General features: G+C 38.8%; 1 protein-coding gene across 6 annotated transcripts in view; it reads right to left on the bottom strand.

The window, feature by feature from the left end:
• Positions 1–24,004, bottom strand: part of LOC126235988 (exostosin-3) — a 155,777-nt gene that overhangs the window by 129,685 nt on the left and 2,088 nt on the right. For 5 of the 6 annotated variants that reach the window (XM_049944981.1, XM_049944979.1, XM_049944983.1 and 2 more), the window contains exons 3-4: positions 5,126–5,252; positions 2,298–2,449 (exon numbers count right to left, since the gene is read on the bottom strand). In XM_049944981.1, coding sequence (XP_049800938.1) covers positions 2,298–2,449; positions 5,126–5,252 — 279 coding nt within the window. Of the gene's footprint in view, positions 1–2,297; positions 2,450–5,125; positions 5,253–18,024; positions 18,154–24,004 lie in introns of those variants that run through there. The other variant, XM_049944984.1, reaches the window with a different exon arrangement.

Raw genomic sequence — 24,004 nt, 5'->3', positions numbered from 1 at the left:
TTTCTATAAGCCAATAACGGAACATGATACATGACATCAAAGAAACTTCATGGTCGTCACATTCACCAAATGGAAAAACTTAAAGCATGCTGCGTGTGCGTATTATGACTGACAGCTTGCAATCACATTTGCTGGTTTTGTCACCTCACAACAACCGTATCACCTTTCACATAACCTAAGGCTTTAGGCTAAAAAGAGATCAGGCTGACACTGCAAACTGCAATCACAAATAGCAAAAATAGTATTAAATAAATACTGAAATAAACATTCCCAGTGACTTGTTTTATCACCAGAAACACCTTTGCATCATGTGTCATGTGATATCATTCACTGACAGACACAAACCGAATAAAACCGAATAGGGGCCATGCTGATTTGCATGATTGTGAAGCTAAGGTGCCGTACTTCGTGATTTTTGTATTTATACATGCGTACCACGGAACCATTCAGGTTAACTGATGTGTTCCATTAATGTCTCTCCAAACTGTGTCTTTTGGGCAAAATTTGTTTCATAAAAATATCCCGAAATGTGCTGCTGCCAAATAAAATATTACCTTTACCCCAAATTAAAAGAGTCCTTTATTGTGGGAAAACAAATGTCTGGTGATGAAATAAGCAAAATATTGAAAAACATGATGAGACATATAATTCAGGGTGAAGTGAAGAAACAACTGAAAAAACACTGGACTCAACCTTCAAACTACACTCTTATGGTCACAGATCCAAGCAAGTCAGTGTTAACAGCTCTATGTTCTTGTTTCAACCAGGGGATGGTGGTGGTGGTGGTGGTGGTGGTGGTGGTGGTGGAGGAGGAGGAGGAGGAGGAGGAGGAGGAGGAGAGGAAGAATTATATTAATTTCAAAATACCAAAGAGGTCATTAAGTGTACCTGGAATGGCAGGTCTCAGCCTTGTAGATATTCTAAAAACATACAATTTCCTTAGTAATTTAGTGGAAAAGCTAGTTTCAATATCAGTGTGAAATGTGGAGGTTGTGAAACATCTCATGTTATACTGAAGCCAAATATAGAATTAGGTTGTCATTCCACACTGTACTGAAGCTCTGATGTATTGACAGTGCATTTCAGGAGACGACTATCTTCTGAAAAAAATTCAGTGTTGTGTAGTTGCTGAGTTATTTTTCTGTAACTGATTAGATTTAAAGGTTTTAACATCAATGATTTCCTTTTCTCCAGTAATCTCAATAAATGTGATATGTGATGTCAACAAATACAATGTAACTGATAGGCACTTCTCATTTCGAAAATAATTGTGAAAACAATTAAATAAGATAAAATAAGATAAAATAAGGAACATGTGGTACTTCATAAATAAAGATACACAAACTAATAAAAGAATTGGCAAAAAAGACCCCAACACTGGGAGAAAAAAATGCCAAAATTTTTGATCAAATCTGTTCTAAAATAACACAGAAATTGGCAAAATCTCGCACTAAAATTAGCAAAAAAACAGCACTACATTTGCAAAAGAAAATCACTGAAAGTGGCAAGAATAGTACTGAATTCAGCAAAATTGGCACTGACTCTGAAAACCAAAAATCAGCCATAAAATGAAACCATTTTCTCCTGTCTCTAATGATAGGACACATGTTAAGGACATCTGGGAATAGCTTCCATGGTACTAGAGGGAGTTTCAGAGGAAAAAATTTCTAACAGACGAAAAATATTGGAATACATAGAATAAATAATTGAAGATTTTGATGTAAGTGTTACTATGCTATGAAGAGATTGTCACAGGAGAGGAAATTATGGTGGGTCACATCAAACCACCAGCCAGAAGACTGTTTACTCAAATATCCTCCTCCCCCCCCCCCCCCCCAACACACACACACACAAAATGATAAGCTGACAATCATTTGGAACCTCACCACTAACAAATGTGAGACCATGGCACCAGCTCCTTAACCACTCCCTCTCGCATCAGTTCAATTCGTCAGTTATGTTCATAATAAAATTAAATTAAAACACGGATACTCTCTCTACATACTCTTCGGTTCCTATCTCACTAGCATTGGTCCCTGCTCTAACACACAAGAAGAAGCTATTATCCTCATATTTACGGTGGGCCTATCATGTATGCAAGCATATTTTTATCAATCATACACAAAGACTACTGAATAAAATAAGAAACTAATTTGTGATACCTCAAGTATTTTTACAAACTATTCAAAGAATAATAGAAACTTACATATCATACTAGTGTCACATGTAAAAAATGTGGTACATGCAATATGTTATCTTACATCTTCTATAGAAATAAATAAATACAGTTGACAGACCTGCTCCACTGACATTTTTAATCTCTCAAGTTCAGTCTGTTCATGGTGAAGTTCCTGCTTCAATTCATCGATCTTCTGCGTAAGGCTGACAACCTCAATCTGTAGCTTTTGACGTCGAGATTCTAAATCTCGAAGTTCTGCACTGACCGAACCTGGTCACAGAATAAATGATCTAAACACACTGAAAAAATTTGCTATTAAATAACAATAAATTGAATAGAATAGAATTTATCGTCTGGTAACATACAATTTCAAGCCATTGACTTAATGTACAGGAGACTTGTAAAACACAAAAACTGGTTTACAATGTTCCTTATAATATCAGTAATATTATATACAGTACTGAATAATTACTTAATTAAGCAATTAATAATTTTTCTTCAAAAGTAATGAACTTTTAAAAACTAACAGTCCTAAGCATTTGTTCTCTCCTGCTCAAATTTTCAGATTGTCATTTACGAATTCTTCTACTGAATAGTAAAATTTCTGCACTAGTTTCTCAAATAAGGATTTTTTCAATGTTTCTAAATTTATGTTGAGCAATTCTCTTCCTCTCACTTTGTTGTAAATTTTCACACCCATATAATGTGGAGTTTGAGCATAAAGTTTTAAATGGTGGGTGGGCAGCATAAATTTATTTCGATTTCTGGTGTAATCATGTCGAAAATGATTTGCTACAAACAAATCAGGGTTACAGTGTACAAAGATAATCAGCTCATATATGTACAATGAGAGAACACTTAATATACTTACATCTTTTAGGAGTGGGTGACATTATTTTCTTCACCCTACATTATGTATATTTCTAATGATGTTTTTATGAAGTTTTAGTATTTGACACATATGGTTTGAGTTACCCCAAAATACAATTCTGTACCTTATTACTAACTCAAAGAAACTGTGATATACTACTATTCTTATGTGCATAATGGTAGCATTGTGCAATATCCTCATTCCAGACTCTAGGCTATTTAATTTATTTGCAAGGTACTGTATACGTGATCCCCATGATAGATTTTTATCTAGTTGCATTCATAGGAATTTCACACAGCTAGCTTCCTGAAAATCCTGGTTTTTATGACTGACCTGAATATCATTTAATTTTGCTTGTTTTGTTTTGAACTGCATTAATTGAGTCTTTGCCATGTTTAATTTTAACCCATTTAAATCAAACCAGGTATCTAATTTTTCTTAAGTACTTAATACAGTTTGCAGAATTTGATCAGTACTGTCACTTTCAATGATTACGTGTGTGTCATCTGCAAATAAAACTGAGTGACACTCAATATTAAGTGGCAGATCATTTATGTAAAACAGAAACAGAATGGATCCTAAGACAGAACCTTGCGAAATGGTTTTCCACTTTGAAGTATAAGTCCCTCTCTCCGATTATATAACCACTCTGTCTTCGGTTGGTTAGATAGGACTTAAACCATTCTAATAGCATGCCCCTAAGTCCATACTTTTCCAATTTACAGAGTAGCAAGAAGTGATTCGCAATATCACAGGCCTTTGATAGGTCACAAAAAATTACTGTGTCATGCAGTGAGTTGCCTAGAGATGAGCTAATTTTATCAACAAAATGATTTATAGCAGATACTGTGGTTTTTCCTCTTTGAAATCCATAATGATTTTTTAAAATTATTTTAAATTTATCTATGAAATTTTGAATTTGTATGGTGACTACCTTTTCAAATATTTTTGATTGTGATGCAAGAAGACAGACTGGGCAATAGCTTCCCATACGTTCTTTTGTGCCTTTTTTAAATAGTAGCTTAACTACTGCGTACTTCAGTGTGTCTGGAAAATAACCTCCTTGAAGGGACTGGCTAACTATTGTAGTTAGTGGCTGCGCAATTATTTTAGAGACTGTTTTTAACACTTTTCTTGTTATCCCATCCCATCCTGCTGATGTTTTACTTTTCAGTGATAGTATCACATTTTCTATATCTTTTACAGTAGTTTTAGTAAATGTACTGAACAATTCACCTTCAAATTGCTCTCTGTTGAAGAAATTTACCTTGTCTGGGTGATCTCCTACATAGCTATTTGATCTGTATACATTTATAAAGATTTCGTTACATAATTCAGAAATGAGCAGGATTTACACAAGTTTTATGCTCTATCCTTTGGCACCTGTTTCAGCTTTGATCACTGACCATAATGCCTTCGATGTGTTTTCACTATCCAATATAAATCTATTACTTGCCAGTTATTTGGCTGCCTTTACAACTTTAAAAAAAAATTGTAATTTTTTACATAGGTAACAAAATCAGGACTTTTGTTATGTTTTAGTTCTGTAAGTAGCCATGTTTTTCTTGCACTAGAGATTTTTATTCCTTCAGTAATCCACTTTAATTTATTTCCTACTTTTTATGATGTACAATAAGGGGGACAGCAATTTTAAATATCAGTGTCAAGTGTGCTGCAGTTGCACATATACAATATAAATCAAAACAACTTACTCAATCAAGAAATCAGAAATGTAACACAATAAAAAGTGCTTGAAACATAATAGCTTCAAGACAGTCAAGAAAATTATGCCAGGGCAAACTGCATTATTAGGTTTGTACATGAGCCTGTGTTACATCGTGTTGGCATGTAGTACTATGCTTTTGATACACCAATCCCATGGCTCAAATACCTTCAAACAAGTTAATAATGCAATTCCCCATGCCCAATGTTGGATCTGCTCCCTTCCCATGTGTTATCATTGCCTTGAAAAAGCCAGTCAGTCACTGATAACAATATTTTATTGCTTATTGAAAACAATCGAAAACTGATCATCAAAGAATATGACAGAAGAAATTTCACGACCAAGCACACACCTTTTATCCTCAACATTTCTTCAATCCTTAACTTTAAATCAGAAGCTTTCATTGTGCTGAAATCCTCAAAAGCTTCCAACTGAGAGCGGGTTCTATGTACATCGCCATTTGGTGCATTGCTCTCGACCTGAGAGAAAAAAAAAACTAGGATAATGTAACGAAACAACAATCAATGGATAAATGAATCACTCAAAATACCAGTAAATGCTTTAAACATAATCATACTGATAAAAAAATCTTACCTGGCAGTGTTAAATTTTTACCATCCCCCCCCCCCCTCATGAATTCCTATCGACATATTCCACATTAACTTCAGACTATACATCACACACATGAGATGATCTCAAGACGATATTAATCAATGAAACCCCAGGTTGAAATATCAACAATGTAGTAAAGATGACACATTAAGTTGCAGGCAGGCAGAATTAAAAGACATGTAACCTTTTTGCCACAGCCTTTGTCAGAAAAAGAAAGTGAAACACACACCATTCATTCATCAGAGGTACAAACTGCCAGAGTTGGTGGTCATTTATGTGTGTGAAGTATGTTTGGTTGTGTAAATGAATGGTGTGTGTTTCTCTTTCTTTTTCTGATGAAGGCTGCAGCCAAAAGCTTATGTGTGTCATTTAATTGTGCCTGTCAGCAATTTAATGTGTCATCTTTATGGTAAATAACAATCTTTTTCTACACAGTTGATATTTCAAGACTACATTGGTAATATTCTAAGAGTTCAGCAAAATAAAAATTTTCAAATTGATTCTCTGACATATAAATTGAATAAAATTTCAGCAATGGAAGGAGCAACACTTCTTTCTGAGCAAGGTTTTGACTCTTATGGCCAATGACAAACAAGCTACACAATAATCAACAATACTCAAAAATTCTGTACTCAGCAGAAACGTACCTTACATATCCGCGATAGATAGCTTCATGTTCCAATATAATGAAAAAGAAAGTCGCTACTCATCATATAGCAGAGATGCTGAGTTGCAGACAGGCACAACAAAAATATTGTCACAAATAAAGCTTTTGGCCAGTAAGGCCTTCATCAAAAATAGACAGTAGATAACACACACACACACACACACACACAAATGCGACTCATGCACACATGACTGCAGTCCCAGGCAACTGAGGAAACACTACGAGCAGCAGTACCAGTGCATGACGGGAGTGGCGACTGGGTGGGAGGAAGGAGGAGGCTGGCATGGGGATAGGGAGGGATAGTAGGATAGGGGTGGCGGACAGTGACTTGCCACTGGGGAGCACGCAGTGACAAGGTGGAGAAAGGTAGGGCAGCTATGTGCAGTCAGAGGACAATAATGTCCTGCCCACTATTGTTCCTACACCTCCCACAGTGGTATTCTGCCGCCCACCGAACCGACACAATATACTTGTCCATCCTTTCACAATCCCTGCTCCCAATCCCTTACCTCATGGCTCATACCCCTGTAATAGACCTAGTTGCAACACCTGTCCCATACACCCTCCTACCACCACCTACTCCAGTCCGGTCACTATAGTCATCTGTCCCATCAAAGGCGGGCTACCTGTGAAACCTGTCATGTGATCTACAAGTTAAGCTGCAACCACTGTGCTGCATTCTATGGGGGCACGACAACCAACAAGCTGTATGTCTGCATGAATGGCCACTGACAAACTGTGGCCAAGAAACAAGTGCACCACCCTGTTACAGAGCACGCCGCCAAACATGATATCCTTCATTTCAATGACTGCTTTACAGCCTGTGCCATATGGATCCTTCCCACCAACACCACCTTTCCTGAACTCCGCAGTTGGCAATTTTCCCTGCAATATATCACATGTTCCCACAACCCTCCTGACCTCAACCTTCGTTTAGTCATTGTCCTCTCCTACCCACCCCCTTCCCTGTCCCCATTCCAGCACTACACAGTTCTCATTCCACCCAGTCTTTTTATTTATTGAATGAATTTTATCCATAGTGGATGCTGTCGAACTCCATGACTGTTCCTTTATAGGGTGTAGAAAAATATCCGCTACCAGTCACAATAAAAGGTTATTTATTTGTCACATGACCAGTTTCGGGCTTGCGCCCATCCTCAGGTGTTTATACATTCGTGTACATGTTTGTACTGTTGGAGATCACTGTATACACTGCATCCAGCAGTATAAACATGTACATGAATGTATAAACACCTGAGGATGGGCGCAAGCCTGAAATCGGTCGTGTAACAAATAAATAACCTTTTATTGTGACTGGTAGTGGATATTTTTATTTCTCTTCTTTTCCGTTACCCCCCCCCCCCAACCCACCGCACCCCACCCCTGCCGTCTGTCTAACCTCCTGACTGCACTTAGCTGCCCTACCCTCTCTCCACCTCGTCCCTGCATGCTCCCCAGCAGCATGTCACTGTCCGCAACCCCTACCCTATTATCCCTCCCCCTCGCCAGCCTAGCCTCCTCCTCCCCCCCCCCCAGTCGCCTCTCCCATCACACACTGGTGCTGCTTCCCAGTGTGGCCTCAGTTGCCTGAGACTACAGTTGTGTGTGAGAGTTACATTGCATTGTGTTTGCATTTGTGTGTGTTTGTGTGTGTGTGTGTGTGTGTGTGTGGTCCATTTTTGACGAAGACCTTACTGGCCGAAAGCTTTACTTGTGACAGTCTTTTTGTTGTGCCTATCCGAGACTCAGCATCTCCGCTCTATGGTGAGTAGCAACGTTCCTTTTCATTACATTGTTACGTTCCATCCTGGATTTTACATTGTTTGATAGTTTCATGTTCCATGGATCATTTTGCACGAGAAATTGTAATGATGGAGAATAAATTATTTTACATTCACAACAAAAATTAATTTGTAAATATGGTTACGCGACAGACATTTCTTAGGCTTTTTATTTTTTTTAATTTTAATTTTTTGTTTAAATGTACAGATATGAGATAGTAATTCCTACCCATCACCTTTTACACATTGCAATAATAGAAATTCTTCTATGGAATAGGAGTTGTCAAGGAGAAACTTTTTCAGTTTGTTTTCAAATTTTACTTTGCAGCCTCTGAGAAATTTTATATCACTGGGTAGGTGAACAAATACTTTTGTTGCAGCATTGTGTTCCCTTTTCTGTGGTAAAGACTACCTTAACATGGAGTAATAAATCTCACTTTCCCTTCTGATATTGTAATTATGTACATCATTGTTCCTTTTGAACTGTAGTGGATTATTTACACCAAACTTCATGAATGAATAAATACACTGTGAAGCAGTAGTCCTAATGCCCAACTCCTTAAACAGGTGTCTACAAGATGATTGTGGGAGAGCACCACATGTTATTCTTATAGCACTTTTTAAGCAATGAGGACTTTCTTTCTTAAAGATGAGTTATGAGATTACTGAATGAAAATATGCAAAAGATGTCAAGTAACTGATTTGTCTCTGCCCAAGATTAGCAATGTTTCTATGTACAAATGTGATGCATACAAATCATATTCCACATCCAATTATCAGTACATATTTAAACAAAATGTTCTTTCCTCAGTTTAAATTCTCATTAATGTGGACACCTGTGAATTTTGAAGTTTCCAGAGACAAAAATGAAATACTGATCTTTAATAATAAGTCAACACTACAATGAAAAAAGAATCAGCTGCAGACAGTTGTCTAACAGAAAAAATGAAAATACACACATGAAAAAAAGTTTTGCACCACCCCGGTTCCCAGAACCCCTGAAGGTAGACATTGACTGTGGATATTGTATCACAGAGACAATTCCTCTGACTGTTCAGAGATGTCACTAAACCCACCCAAAGATGTAAACAACCATGCATGAGCAGCACCTACTAGACAGAGTGGGTCCATCAGCCGATCAGTTCCAGCCATTCCACCAGGAAGGAGACACACGCCTCATGTTGTCTGTATTTCAACCATGCCTAGACGGTCAATACCGTGGTTCGATCACGTCCACATTGTTACTTTGAGCCAGGAAGGGCTCTCAACAAGGGAAGTGTCCAAGCTTCTTGAAGTGAACCAAAGCAATGTTGTTCAGACATTTAGGAGATACAAAGAGACAGGAACTGTTGATGACATGCCTCACTCAGGCCGCCCAAGGGCTACTACTGCAGTGGATGACTGCTACCTACAGATTATGGCTCGGAGGAACCCTGACAGCAACACCACCATGTTGAATAATGCTTTTTGTGCAGCCACAGGACGTCATGTTATGACTCAAACAGTGCGCAATAGGCTGCATGATGCGCATTTTCACTGCCGATGTCCATGGCGAGATGCATCTTTGCAACCAAAACACCATGCAGCATAGTACAGATGGGCCCAACTTGCCGAATGGACCGCTAAGGATTGGCATCATGTTCTCTTCACCAATGAGTGTCGCATATGCCTTCAACCAGACAATCATCGGAGATGTGTTTGGAGGCAACCCAGTCAGGCTGAATGCCTTAGACACACTGTCCAGCGAATGCAGCAACGTGGAGATTCCCTCCTGTTTTGGGGTGGCGTTATGCAGGCCGACGTATGCCATTGGTGGTCATGGAAGGCACCATAATGGCTGTACGATACATGAATGCCATCCTCCGACCCATAGTGCAACCATTTTGGCAGTATATTGGCAAGGCAAGGCATTCGTCTTCACGGACGACAACTCACACCCCTATTGTGTACATCTTGTGAATGACTTCCTGCAGGATAAGGACATCACTCAACTAGAGTGGCCAGCATGTTCTCCAGACATAAACGCTATCAAACATGCCTGGGATTAACTGAAAAGGGCTGTTTATGGACGACGTGATCCACCAACCCCTCTGAGGGATCTACGCCGAATCGCCATTGAGGAGTGGGACAATCTGGACCAACAGTGCCTTGATGAATTTGTGGATAGTATGCCATGACAAATGCAGGCATGCATCAATGCAAGAGGACATGCTACTGAGTATTAGAGGTACCGGTGTGTACAGAAATCTGGACCACCACCCCTCAAGGTCTCGCTGTATGGTGGTACCACATACAATGTGTGGTTTTTAAGAGCAATAAAAAGGGCAGAAATGATGTTTGTGTTGATCTCTATTCCAATTTTCTGTACAGGTTCCGGAACTCTCAGAACTGAGATGATGCAAAACTTTTTTTGATGTGTGTATTACTCACTCAACATCCAGGTTGAGTAGGCATGTACAAGTCCAAATACAGGAATAAAATATAAGCAATGGAATGATGCCAACAAGATTAAAATATTATGGTGGATAATAATGTCACAAAGGTATATAATCACAATGGATGAAAACAAAATATGGATGGTGTTTTACATAGTTACCTATGAAACTCTAATAACGAAGAAATGCAAAAGTTAAAAAACAAAATGCAATTTCATTAAGACAAAGTCCCTGAGCAGTGTTTCATTCTACCATTTCTCTTTCTCCTCCTACTTCCGTGTCTTGTAAATTTCATATCAACAAAACAGACATCTTTCTTGATGCATACAAATTGTATTCCACATCCAATTGTTAGTACAAATTTAAACAATGGGAAGTCCAGGAAGGAATATCGACATTATTATGAAAAGGATAGGCTGTCACTCACCATAAAGATGACATGCCGAGTTGCAGTCACGCACAATGAAAAGGCTGTTGCACATTTAGCTTTCAGCCAGCACCATCCTCACACAATAAAACACACATACATCCACACAAATAAGCACACCTCATGCATACATGATCACTATCTCCAGCCACTGTTGTGAAATAATGCAGTGGTGTTGCATCAAACAGAAACATCAATCTCGAGTGGAGCAGGGAAGGGGGAGGGATAGCAGAGTAAGGGGGGGGGGGGGGGGGGATAGGAGCCAGTGCTGCCTGGCAGAATGTGCAAGGTAGCTGGACAAGGCTGCCAGATGCAGCTTCAAGAGGTTGCAGGAGAAGGAGGCAAGGTGGATCCGGGGGAGGGTGGGTACATGGAGAGTGGAAGGGTAGACGGAGAGTGGAAAAGGAGAGGGCAGAGAAGGGAAAGAAATTGGTGGGAGCACTGGTAGAGAATGGCAGAGAATGAGGGGCCCTGAATTGGGAGGAGGTGAAAGGAAAGAGGGGGTGGAAACTGTTGGATGGAGACTGTAGGAACAGTAGGTTACGCAGGTTGAGCTCAGGACAATTTCATAAGTGGAGAATGTGTTGAAAGGATAACACCATCTGCACAGTTCTAAAAAGCTAGTGGTGGAGGAAATGATGCTGAGGGCCCAGTTTGCGAAGCAGCCCTTGAAATCAAGCGTGTTATTTTCAGCTACATGTTGTGCCACAGGATGGTCCACTCTGCTCTTGGCCACAGTTTGGTGGTGACAATTAATCCTAACGGACAACTGGTTGGTAGTGATACCAATGTAAAAAGCTGTCCAGCGATTGCAGCAGAGCTGGTATACGACATGGCTGCTTTCACAAGCAGGGCATCCCATAATGAAGTAGGTTAAGCCTGTGACAGGATTAGAATAAATAGTGCTGTGTGGGCAGACTGGGCAGGTCTTACACCTTGGTCTTCTACAGGGGGCTGGAATTGGGGCTGAAATAGCAAACTAAAACTACGTTAACGTACTGTTCGAACACCCTCCACCTGATAGTTTTAACGCCCTCTGTCCTACACCACCTCCCCAATTCGCGGTCCCTCATCCTCACTGTGCCCCACTCTCTGCCAATGCACTCATTGGTCTTTCTCCCCATCTCTGCCCCTCTCCTTTTCCGCTCTCCCCCTCCCCCTCTCCTGCACAGCCTCCCGACACTGCACCTGACAGCCTTGTCGGGCTATCGTCTACCAGCATGCTCTGCGAGGCAGCACTGACTCCCCTGCCCCACCTGTATCCTGCTATTCCTCCCCCCTCTCCACTCCACTCCAGGTTGCTGCTCATGTCTGATGTGACACCACTGCATTCTCACCAGAGTGGCCGGGGAGAACGATCTTGTTTGTGAGGTGTGCTTGCTTGTGTGAACATGCATGTGTGTTATTTTCTCAGGAAGGCTCTGGCCGAAAGCTAAACGCATAACAGTCTTTTTGTTATGCCTATCTGCCACTCAGCATCTCCGCTATATGGTGAGTAGCAACTGTCCATTTCATGATGTTGTCATTATTCCAGCCTGGATTTTCCATTGATTAATTTAAATGATTTAAGCTGCACATACCAGGAAAGTTCTCAGGAGGCATGACTCAACAGACAAGCATTTGAGTCATCAGTCTTCTGACTGGTTAGCAGGGACACACCGCGAATTCCTCTCCTGTGCCAACCACCTCATCTCAGAGTAGCTATTGCTAGATGTATCCTAAACTCTGCCTTCCTCTACGGCTTTTACTCTCTACGGCTCCCTTTAGTGCCATGAATGTTATTCCCCGACATCTTAAGTGATATCTTACCATCCTGTTCCTTCTTCTCGTCAGTGTTTCCCGTATCACCCTTTCCTTGAGAATTCTGCAAGTAAGTTCTTCAATCCTTATCTTATCATTCCATTATTTTTCAACATTCTTCTGTAGCACCACATTTCAAATCATTTGATTCTCTTCTGTTCAGGTTTTCCCACAATCCATGTTCCACTACCATATAATGCTGTACTCCATACATACATTCTCATTCTCAAAAATTTCTTCCTCAAACTGATGCCTATATCTGATACCAGTAATCTTTTCCTGGCCAGGAATGCCCTTTCTGCCAGTGCTAGTCTGCTTTTTATTTCCTTCTTGCTCCACAATATTGATTATTTTGCTGCCTAGATAGCAGAATTCGTTAACCTTGTCTTCTTGATGCCCATTCTGGGGTTATGTTTCTCACTCTTCTCATTTCTGCTCCTTCTCATTACTTTCACATTTCTTCGATTCACTCTCAGTTCACATTCTGCAATTCTTCTTCACTTTCACTGAGGACAGCAACGTCACCAGCAAATCTTATCATTGATATCCTTTCACCTTGAAGTTTAATCCCACTTTTAAACTTTTATTTTATTTCTGTCAGCACTTCTTCCAAGAATAGACTGAATAGCAAGGGCGAACGGCTATATCCCTACTTTACAACCTTTTTAATCCAAGCACTTCATTACTGTTCTTCCACTCTTCTTGCTCCCTCTTGGTTGTTTTACATATTGTACAGTATATTACCCATATTTTGCTATAGCTTATCCCTATCTTTCTCAGAATTTTGAGCATCTTGTACCATTCTACATTGTTAAATGGTTTTTCCATGTTGACAATTCCTATGAATGTGTTTATTTTTCTTCAATCTTGCTGCCATTATCAACCGTACTACCAGAACTGCCACTAGTGTCTTTACCTTCCTAAGGCCAGACTGATACCACCTAACAGATCAATTTTCTTTCCCATTCTTGTCAGCAACTTGGATGCATCAGCTGTTATACTGATTGTGCAATAATTCTCACAGTTTCAGATCTTGAAATTTTCAAAATTGTGTGGATGATCTTTTTCCAAAAGTCTGATGGTATATCGCCAGTCTCATACTTTCTATACACCAATGTGAATGGTCATTTTGTTGCCACTTCATCCAATGATTCTAGGAATTTCAGTGAAATACTCTCTATATCTACTGACTTATTTGATCCTACGTCATCCAAAGCTCTTTGAAATTCTGATTCTAATACTGGATCCTGTGTCTTTTCCCTGTTGATTCCATTTCTCCTTCTATCATTTCATCAGACAGATCCTCCCCACCACAGAGGCCTTCAGTGTACTCTTTCCACCTATCCGTTCTCTCCTCTGCATTTAACAGTGGAGTTTCTATTGCACTCTTAATGTTACCACCTTTGCTCTTAATTTCACCAAAGGTTGTTTTGATTTTTCTATGTGCTGAGTCAATCCTTACAACAATTATTTCTTTTTCAATTTCTTCACCTTTTTCATGCAGCCATTTTGTCTTAGCTTCCCTGCACTTCCTATTTATTTCATTCATAAGTGACTTGTATTTCTTTGTTCCTGAATTTCTCTTAACATGTTTGTACTTCTTTCTTTCTTCAATTCACTTTGCTGTTTTCATCCTTGTAAATATGTTTTTCTACCTCAACTTCCACGATTGTTCTTTTTAGAGATGTCCATTCCTCTTCTTCATTCCTTACAATTTCTGCATCTCACTTCTTTGTGTGTTGACTCCTGCTGACTAGTCTCTTAAACTTCAGGCTACTCTTATCATTGCTAAATTGTGATCCAAGTCTGTATCTGCTCTTGGGTATGCCTTATAATTCAATACCTGATTTCGGAATCTCTGCCTGACCATGGTGTAAAGTAAGTGGAATCTCCTGGCCTTTTCCAAGTATATCTCCTGCTCTTGTGATTCTTGAACAGATTATTCATTGTTACTAGCTGAAATTTATTTCAGGACTCAATTAGTCTTTCTACTTTCTTATTCACACAACCAAGCCCATATTTCCCATAAGTCTTTCTTCTACTCTTCCTCCTGCAACTGCATTCCAGTCCTCCATGGTTATTAGATTTTCACCTCCCTTTACATACTGAATTAATCATTCAATATCTTTATATACTTTCTCTGTCTCTCTATCTTCCAATATGCAACGTCTGCATGTATACCTGAAATACTGTTGTCAGTTTTGGTTTACGTCATGTCTGAGGAGAACAACCCTGTCACTGAACTGCTCACAGTAACTTACTATCTGCCCTACTTTCCTATTCACAATGAAGCCTACTCCCGTTAAAACCATTTTCTATTGCTGTTGATATTACTCTATACTCATCTGACCAGAAATACTTGTCTTCTTTCGGTTTCACTTCACTGACCCCCCATTAGATCTAAATGGAGCCTCAACATTTCCCATTTCAGATTTCCTACTTTCCCTACCATGTTCAAACTTCTGACATCCCACACCCTGACTTGTAGCATGTTATCCTTTTGTTGGTCATTCAATCTTTCTCACATTGTCACCTCCTGCTTGGCAGTTACCTCCCAGAGATCCATCTGGCATCATTTGCCTATGGAGATCATGTCCTGTGGATACAAATGTGTTTTTAATGCAGAGGTTTCCATTTCCTTCTGCATCCTCATAACATTGATCGTAGCTGATTCTTCCACCTTCTAGAGCCGGTTTCCCCCTCCAAGGGCAATAGGGTGGCCCGAACCTCTGTCTGCAACTCTGCTCTCTTTAACAAGGCTGTTGGCAGAATGGGGGTGACTTCTTATGCCAGAAGTCTTTGGCCACCATTGCTGATGAGTTTTATCGAGAATTTCAGCAGTGGTGAGGTTCGAACCCAGGATGCAGGATATTTTGATTACTAACCAAAGATACTACTCCTATACCAAACAGACAAATTTCATATATGGACAGAAAAACATGGCAGGAAACTTCAATTTATAGTAGGTATACAGGGTGTAAGTGAAAACTATTTACAATGTAACACAGTGGTGCAGGTGTAGTGGAAGTCGAGATGAACAATTTTATGTAGGACACTTGGAGTCTACCCAGCTGTAGTGTGAATGACAATTTAAAACTGTGTGCCAGACCAAGATTTGAACTTTGGACCTTTGCCTTTCACTATCTCTCTCCTACCTTCCAAACTTCATAGTAAGTCCAGAGTTCAAGTTTCAGTCCAGAAAACAGTTTTGATCTGCCAGGAAGTTTCATATCAGTGCACATTCTGCTGCAGAGTGAATATTTCATTCTGGTAGTATGAAGATGTAGCACACAAAATATAACAAGTCTCACCTACTGATCAGCAGCAAATACAAAGGAGGGAGTGAGTTTAATTGCAGCTGTCCATCAAAAAATATGATGAAGTCATATGAAATATAAAGTATTCACACTAGCACATCACCTCCACATCTTCTCACTGGATTAACACATCAGATATTGTGGGTCAATGCCTCCATGCAGCTACATCTACAAACATACTCCACACAGCACCATACAGCACACGGTACAGGGTACCTGCTAACATTGGCATTCATTCCCTTATTTTCTGTTCAAGTCACAAAGGAGTGAAGGAAACACTATAGTCTATATGCTTCTGCATGAATCGTGGCAGTAGGTGGGTTCTGCAGTCTATATGCATTCTATATGCATTCACAGACCTCACTTGATTAAGCTTCATGGTTCAGTACCTCAAGTTTCTGATTTTAAGAAACTAGTTTAGCATTAGGTTCTTTTTACAATATTTTGGTACTTATCCGATAGCACTATTCAAAATGACCTCTGTCGGTCATTAGATAAGGGCGATGAAGGTGACGTTGTACATCCTTTCACACATTTACATTAAGTCTGTCATACTAATTTGACCCTTTTCTGGTCAATAGCACTTAGAATTTAATATAGTAACTTTATACACTTATTCAAGCGTAGTCATCAAATACTATCACCGACCGCAAGTAATTGAAAAATGGGTTATTCATCCCCCATATTTTTAGCCTGCTTCCTGCTGATGGTATTTTGTCTGTCCTGCATGCATGCGTTTTGACCATCTGTGGAATGTGCTATCCCTCATATACAGTTTCAGCCTATCCATGTTTTATAGTTTATAAAATTGTCCTCGAGCTAGGACATTGTAAACACACACACACATTAACTTCCTGCGCCTCTGACCTGGTCATCGTATCACTTTCATAACACATTTTATGCCAATCACATGGAAGAAGATGATTTCTCAATTTGTGCATGTGCGTTCCTTTCTGACATTCTCACAGCCTAGCTGCTGGTGCCATCTCAGTTTACCTGAGAGCCCGCGACCCACCAAACGTTGGCTGGGGTGAGGAAGCATGCTTCTGACGTTTGAGCTAAGTACAGCTATTGACATGGTACACACATACAGTTTATTTTACATTTTATGCGAGTCTTTTGCCCTTTTGGGCATTCTGTATTAATGTTGAACCATGCCTCTTTAGGCAGTTTGTAGTTTTAGTGTGTTCCGGAGAAGGTGTGGTAATCTGCGCCGAAACCTAGGTCAATATCCGGTTTCTATTTGCAATCGAGGTGGATTCTTTATAATAATTGACATGACTGTGTCAAGCAGCATACTGTATTTGAACATTGCTGCATTGTTTTTTCTGACTCACCTGGAATAACTTATATTTTTCCAAGTTTCTATCAAAGTCATCCTGAACCATCCTACAGCACTCAAAGATGACTGTTTCCCACACAATAGAGCATCACAAGGAAACAGTTGCATATAGCTGCTCGCTCACCCTCTCCATCAGACTGTTTATGTATATGGAGAACAAGACTGTCCTATCACACTTCCCTGGGGCATTCCCAGCTATACTTTTGTCTCCATCTAGAATACACACATACTTGAGAACATACACTGTATATACTGATCTTCATTAACGGTCTGCAGTGTGGCGCAGTGTCAAAAGCTTACCGGAAATCTAGGAATATTGAATCTGCCTAGCCCCCTTTATCCATGGCTCCCACATCATCATATGAGAAATTGGCATGTCGAGTTTTCCACAACAGATGCGGTCTAAGGAGATTTATTATATTCAAACTTAGAGTATGCTCCAGAACACTGTAGCAAACTGACCTTAAGGACAATGTTCTGCAATTTTTCTGGGTCCTTTCTTTTACCTTTACCTTTCACCTTTATCTGCACTATTTTTCAGTCACTTGAGATTTTACGTTAGGTGATGGACTCATGACATGTGCAAACTAAGTAAATGGTCATGCTTGAATATTCTGTAAAACCAAATCAGGACCCCATATGGACAAGGAGACTTACTTTTTCCAACTGTTTATCAGCTGTCTTCCAATGCCAGGGGTGCCTCTTTCTATGTTCTCCATACACGAATTTGAAGGGCAATGGTACATCTGGAGTATCATCTAACATGAAGTGTTTCTTAGATGCAAAATTTACAACTTCAGCTTTCCTTCTCCTGTCTTCCACTGCCATATCAGACTGGTCTAAGAGTATGAATAGATGCCTTTGACTTACTTTGTGATTTTACAGAAGACCATTGTCAGGTTGTCATATCACAGCTACAAAAAGATTAAGCGCACAGATCAAGGTCTTCTCTAACTGGCTGCGGTGTGTTCTATTTATTTTGAATCAGCTGATCAGCCACTGAAACAAATTACTGTCTCAGCAGTGCGAGACTAGTATGCACAGAACAATCACTGTGCACCAGTTTCTTATTCAGAGGTATCCATTAATGTTATACCTACTTGGTTACACTTATGTATTTCCCTTTGTTCTGGTATCGTATGGAATGAAATCTACTTTTCCTGACTGTATTGATAGTGAAGAGAGATCTTCATATGTGCTCATCCTTTCCTGCTGAAATAAGGTCAGATGATTTTGTTTTAACTTCTTTTAGAGGATGAGGTAACTAGAGACAGGGAACAAGTTCATACCACACAAGGGTAGGGGTGGATACTGGTCCCATACTTTCTAAAGGAAAGATTCTAGAATGTGCCTCAAGTAATTCACGGAAGCTATAGAAAATATACATTGGGATGACAAGCTAAAGCCCATTGCCTCCCAAATCTGTAGACTGCCAATTAAAACAGAATATATTCTGCAGTAACAACTCACAAGCACATGCTTCTACATTTTTTATCTATAAAAAACTGCTTGTTGGGTCATTCCATGCCATGTGGTCTAGAGGTTTCCACAAGACAATAACAGATTTTGATGAAATTTTGTTTGAACATTCACACATGTTCCCAATAAATGTTCATAAAGATACATGATCACCAATTCAATACTTCCAGAAAAACAGTCATTGATTTGACCCCACAGTACAGTTATCAACAGTGCACCTATGAGGTTTTGGCAACTCCGAGACATAATATCCCCGGCAATATTTTCTTGAAAGAAACAAAACTATGCAATCTTGTCCAATTTTTTGTGCTCTCTTTAGCAAAATAATAAAAAAAAGATGTCCTGGTTGATTTTCGAGTGGATAATTTGAAGCAAACTTGGCTGAAAAAATTGACACTTGAAAAATATGTTAAGCTTAAGTCTACTTCAAGCTACTTAAATTTTTTGCAGATGTCATTAATTTGCTGCAGAATGTCACGAGCAAAAATATACTGCCAGAAACTTGTGTCACTGAGAGGACTGTTAAGGAAGAAATTTCTGTAAGACAGAACTCAAAGAAAAACACTTTTCAAATGTGATTATTAGAGCCACAAAACAGATGAAAACTTTTCTTTTTTATTGGATGCCTCAGACATTTCATTCTTTTTATAAAAATAATTTGTAGAGTTGAATGCTGTAGAGATGTCTAAAAATCAAGAAAGACAACTTATTTGCAGTTTTTCTGACTCAAGCTCATTTGCTAGCCATCAGAACTTTTGAGTAGAACTTCTCATAGAGAGTACTAAACAATTGTAGAACATAATAAAAGATGTCAGATTTGAGTACCAGCAGAAAATGGCCTATTTTCAATGCACCTCCACCTAGTCATAGTTTTTAGGGCCTTATTTGCTCACAATGCAAAAGCAAATATAGTTTTTAGGTGGTTTGGAATGTGATCTTTCTGACTGCAGAAGACTTTTTGTAACAGTGGGCCAAAAATAAGCATTCTTGTGCTTTTTCTTTCTTTTTACAAAAATTGTCTCAATTTGGAAACTATTGGAAAGCAGTAGGTGAATGAAATTTTATATTCGAAGACTTGTATTGACAAGTTATTACATGCAAAGTGTCAGGTTTATCCCACAATTGCTTCCAGAGATATAAAAAGCCAAACCTCAAATTTTTTCACGCATGTATGTTTTTGGCCAATTTTGCTTCATCTTTTAGTTCCTTTTTAGGACCTTATATGCTCACACTGAAAAATCAAATACAGTTTTTAAGTGGATTTTTAATGAAAACAGATGACTTTCTCACGAATGTGGGCCAAAAATGGCCAGTTTCAGTGTTTTCAGGAAAGTCGCCAACTTTTGTCTTCAGTTTGTAAATTATTGGAAAGCAGTAGTAGAATGATATTTTATATTCTCCGTCATTGTATTGGTAAGTTTACTCAGTGGAGAGTTTCATGTTTATCCCACAATTACTTATTATTTTTTCAGACAACTTTGCTTCAAATTACCCATATGAAAATCAGTCAGGAAATCTTTTTATTAATTCACTCACAAGAGTGGAAAAAGACGTGCAAGATGGCCTAGTTTAGTTTCTTTCAAGGAAATATTTCCAGAGATACTACATCTCAAAGTTGCTGATAACTCACAGGTGCACTGCTGATAGCTGTACTATGGTGTCAAACAAATGACTGTACCTCTGCAAGTATTAAATTGGCGAAAGTAAAAATTTACCAGTGTCCATTGGGAGCACGTGAGAATGTACACATAAAATTTCAGCAAAATTCAAGATGGCCACGCAGGAAATCTTCGAAATTAGACCACTTGGCATGTAGAGGTCCTGTTTCAGTATATGAAAGCATTCACAGAAACAATCAAATTACGTCTGCCCTGGTGGTCTCATGAAAGTATGCAACACGAAATTACAAACACAATAAATCTTGAGCATATAATAAATGCCTATGGTATTCTTGTCAGTTTCACAGTCATCACAGTTGATACCTACGTCTATGTCTATACACTGGATTTAATGTTACAATGGATACTTTTGATAACACTATCAACCCTTCCCCCCTTCTTCTCCTGATGAGTTCATAAAAAGTGTGGGTTAATAATGACTGCTGATAAGCCTCTGTATGACCTCAAATTTCTTACCATATTTTACAGACTATAAAACACACTTATTTCTTCAAAACATTGATTCCAAAATTCAGATGCATCTTATACTTGGAATTAACATAAAAATGTCCAGTGTTTAATCTAAAATTCCTGCTACTCTTAAAAATGTCACATATTCCATGCCACAAGAAATCTATCTTTATCTGGCAATATTGGATCCAACTGACAGCAGCAGTCCACCGATGCAACGGACATGAATTGCAGAGATTCACAAACTTGCTCATATTGTCTCTCTCCCGTCCTGCCATCACAAACCCAGATCACTGACTAGCCTATGATGGGTCATTCCAATCTACAATGCTGGTGAACTTGAATTAAAAATAATGTGTGTTATCAATAATATTACAATATTTTTGCTAGTAGCTAGTTTCATAATGGAAAAAATGGAAAATGCACTCATATGATGCAGGCTATAAACTGAAAGTAATAGCATATGCAGAAGAACATTGAAATAGAGTAGCTGAGTGGCATATTAACCCTAAAAAAACCATTTGCAATTGGTGGGCCAGTAAAGAAGAATTGTAACCATAAAAACAAGTGGACATGAAAAATTGCACTACATTGTTGTCCTTCATGCTGTGTATGAAACTTAATCCAATGATTATTATCAAGCACAAAACAACGCCAAAACCTTCTGAAATTCCACCACATGTTGTTCACCTACATGACGAGGGTTGAACGGGCAAAGCTGTCATAAAATTATGGAGTAATGGTGTGGGAGGGAAGGAAATGTCCTTCTTGTGCTAGATCAGTTTAGTAGTCATTTGAAAAACTCTGTGAAAGAGAAACTGAGACAGGGATATACAGATGAACAATAAATAACATTTAACACCCTTAATGTACACTCAAAGTTACTTTCACACCTAATGATTTCATCCCATTAAGAAAAACATGTTCCATATCACTTGCTAGGAAGTCCTCAATAAAATCACAAAGCTGCTCTGATGTATCATAACCTCATACTTTGTTCACTGGGCGATAATGGTGAAATGGTATTATATGAGTCAAGGAACATGGTTGTTCCTTGAGGGCTCTCAAAATGGCCACAAATAAAATACTCTTACAATTAATTTTAGAATTACATACTTAGTATCTAATACAACTTAACAAATATCACACCTCTGTCCAGGCTACTCTCTTCAAACAATTGCATACAATCAGTATACACAAAAAAATTTAAGTATACTGTAATATAATGCACAAGAAAAAAAAAAAGAGAGGGAATATTATATTACTAGACTTTCATGATTTACTTCATAACTGTCCTATACATTTTTCAACTCTGCCACATTATTCACTTGTTAATGTACTTTACATTATAGAATCATTCTTAAACATACATTCCAGATAAAAGACAGCATAGTATGAAACTGGCGATGCATTTGATACCTAAAATGCCTAGGGCTTTCAACTCAAAGTGTCCAACTATCAAACACTCACTTGTCACCACATCAAGAGGTCATTGATAGGAAGCATTTTAATGAACCACTTTTCTACCAAAAACTGGCTGCCAGAAAAATTCTAGAAGTCTGTCTTTTGGGTAATTAAGTTCCACCAATAAACATGGAAATACAGAAGCGTCCAATTCCACCCGCCTGCTTTGACCCAAGACGTCACAAATATGGTGGAAACGACCATACACTACGACTCCAATATGGCGACTATGATGTCATTACGTAAACATGACCACAAATACCAAAATACATTGAAAAACCAACACACACATGTTCCACAAAAAACCTTATGAAACTAACAGGACAAGTGTGGGAAATTGGGGTTTATGGGTGGGGACAAAGTAAATATAAACAAATTTAGACACATACTACCATACCAAACCACACAAAACGACGAAAAAAACCGACAACACAAAATTCCCCAAATTCCACTAAACACAATATCCTCTGGAATCGGACATTTCCCTTGACCTATATAGCTCAACAACAGCTCCTGATCCCACAAACTGGAATCTAACACTTCCCTTGACCTATATAGGTCAACAGAAACTACCGATACGAAATCATAAAACCCAACACTACAACCACATCCACAATCATCACTACCTCAAAAAACACAACAAGCCAACAAAATTAGAATCGAACACTTCCCTTTACCTGTTATCCTTATCTCCACATACAGCTGACCCTGGTCTGAGATGCCAGAACTTTAGTAAGCCTCATTTCTTCACGACATACTGAACACTTTGCGACTTCATCCAAAAATCCGAATAGTTGAAGAAATTTTATTAGAGACAAAGCAATGTCCCCCATCATCGCCGACAACCGAAAACTGTTGACCTTGTCAGTCATAATCCTACCTACCAAAGACATAAAAAAAGCAATTTACCAAAATTCACACACAACGAACAGAAAAAAACTACAATAACATCGAAATGACAAAACTAAAATCATTAACTCACTGAAAAATTTTCCGCTGAAAGCACAGTCCCGATACCACACACGTACAATGCTATCTCGCAAATGAACCCCATACACCACATAACACACCATCCATAAACACACCACCAGAGAGAACAACCAACTGCAACACTACGCCACCTATAAACACGCCACACATGCAAACTAAACCAAAAACATCACCTAACACATCACCAGAGAGCACCACCGATCACATCAAAATGACACCTACAAACACGTCACTCTCACAAACTAAATTCCGTGACGTCGTGACGTCACACACCAGAACAGCCTTACGTCACGGGTCAAAGCTGACGGGTGGGATCGGACATGTCATTTTAAATAACACTGTCTATATAGTGACACCAAAAACAAAATCAACAAATTTAACTAACAATGTGGAAGCAGCAGTCGTTTTCTTAAATTTTAAATGAGCGAAATAGGTTTTCATTCAGTACCAGTAAACAATAAAGATGATCATTAACATCAGGCACCATAAATTAATCATTCAGTTTACATACCTCTCCTGAGCATTTAAAGCAAGAGTTTTGCCAATATTCAAAAATGGATAATACAGAAAACTATAGACCACTATCATTATCATTTTCATTGATAAGCGAAGTGGTCATGAAATACACAATCACGGGGTAAATTAATAAATAATTCTCATAACGAAATCACATTTTGGATTGAGGCATGGCAGTAGTACAGAAACAGTGATAGCAGTAATGAAGGTCCTGGACTGTGTAACACTTATTAATTTGTCCAAGGCGTTCAACACTGTAGATCATAAAATAC

Source organism: Schistocerca nitens, chromosome 2 (assembly GCF_023898315.1).
Source record: "Schistocerca nitens isolate TAMUIC-IGC-003100 chromosome 2, iqSchNite1.1, whole genome shotgun sequence".
NCBI lineage: Eukaryota > Metazoa > Arthropoda > Insecta > Orthoptera > Acrididae > Schistocerca > Schistocerca nitens.
The sequence above is the reverse complement of the archived record's forward strand: the minus strand, read 5'-3'. Positions and strand labels throughout refer to the sequence as shown.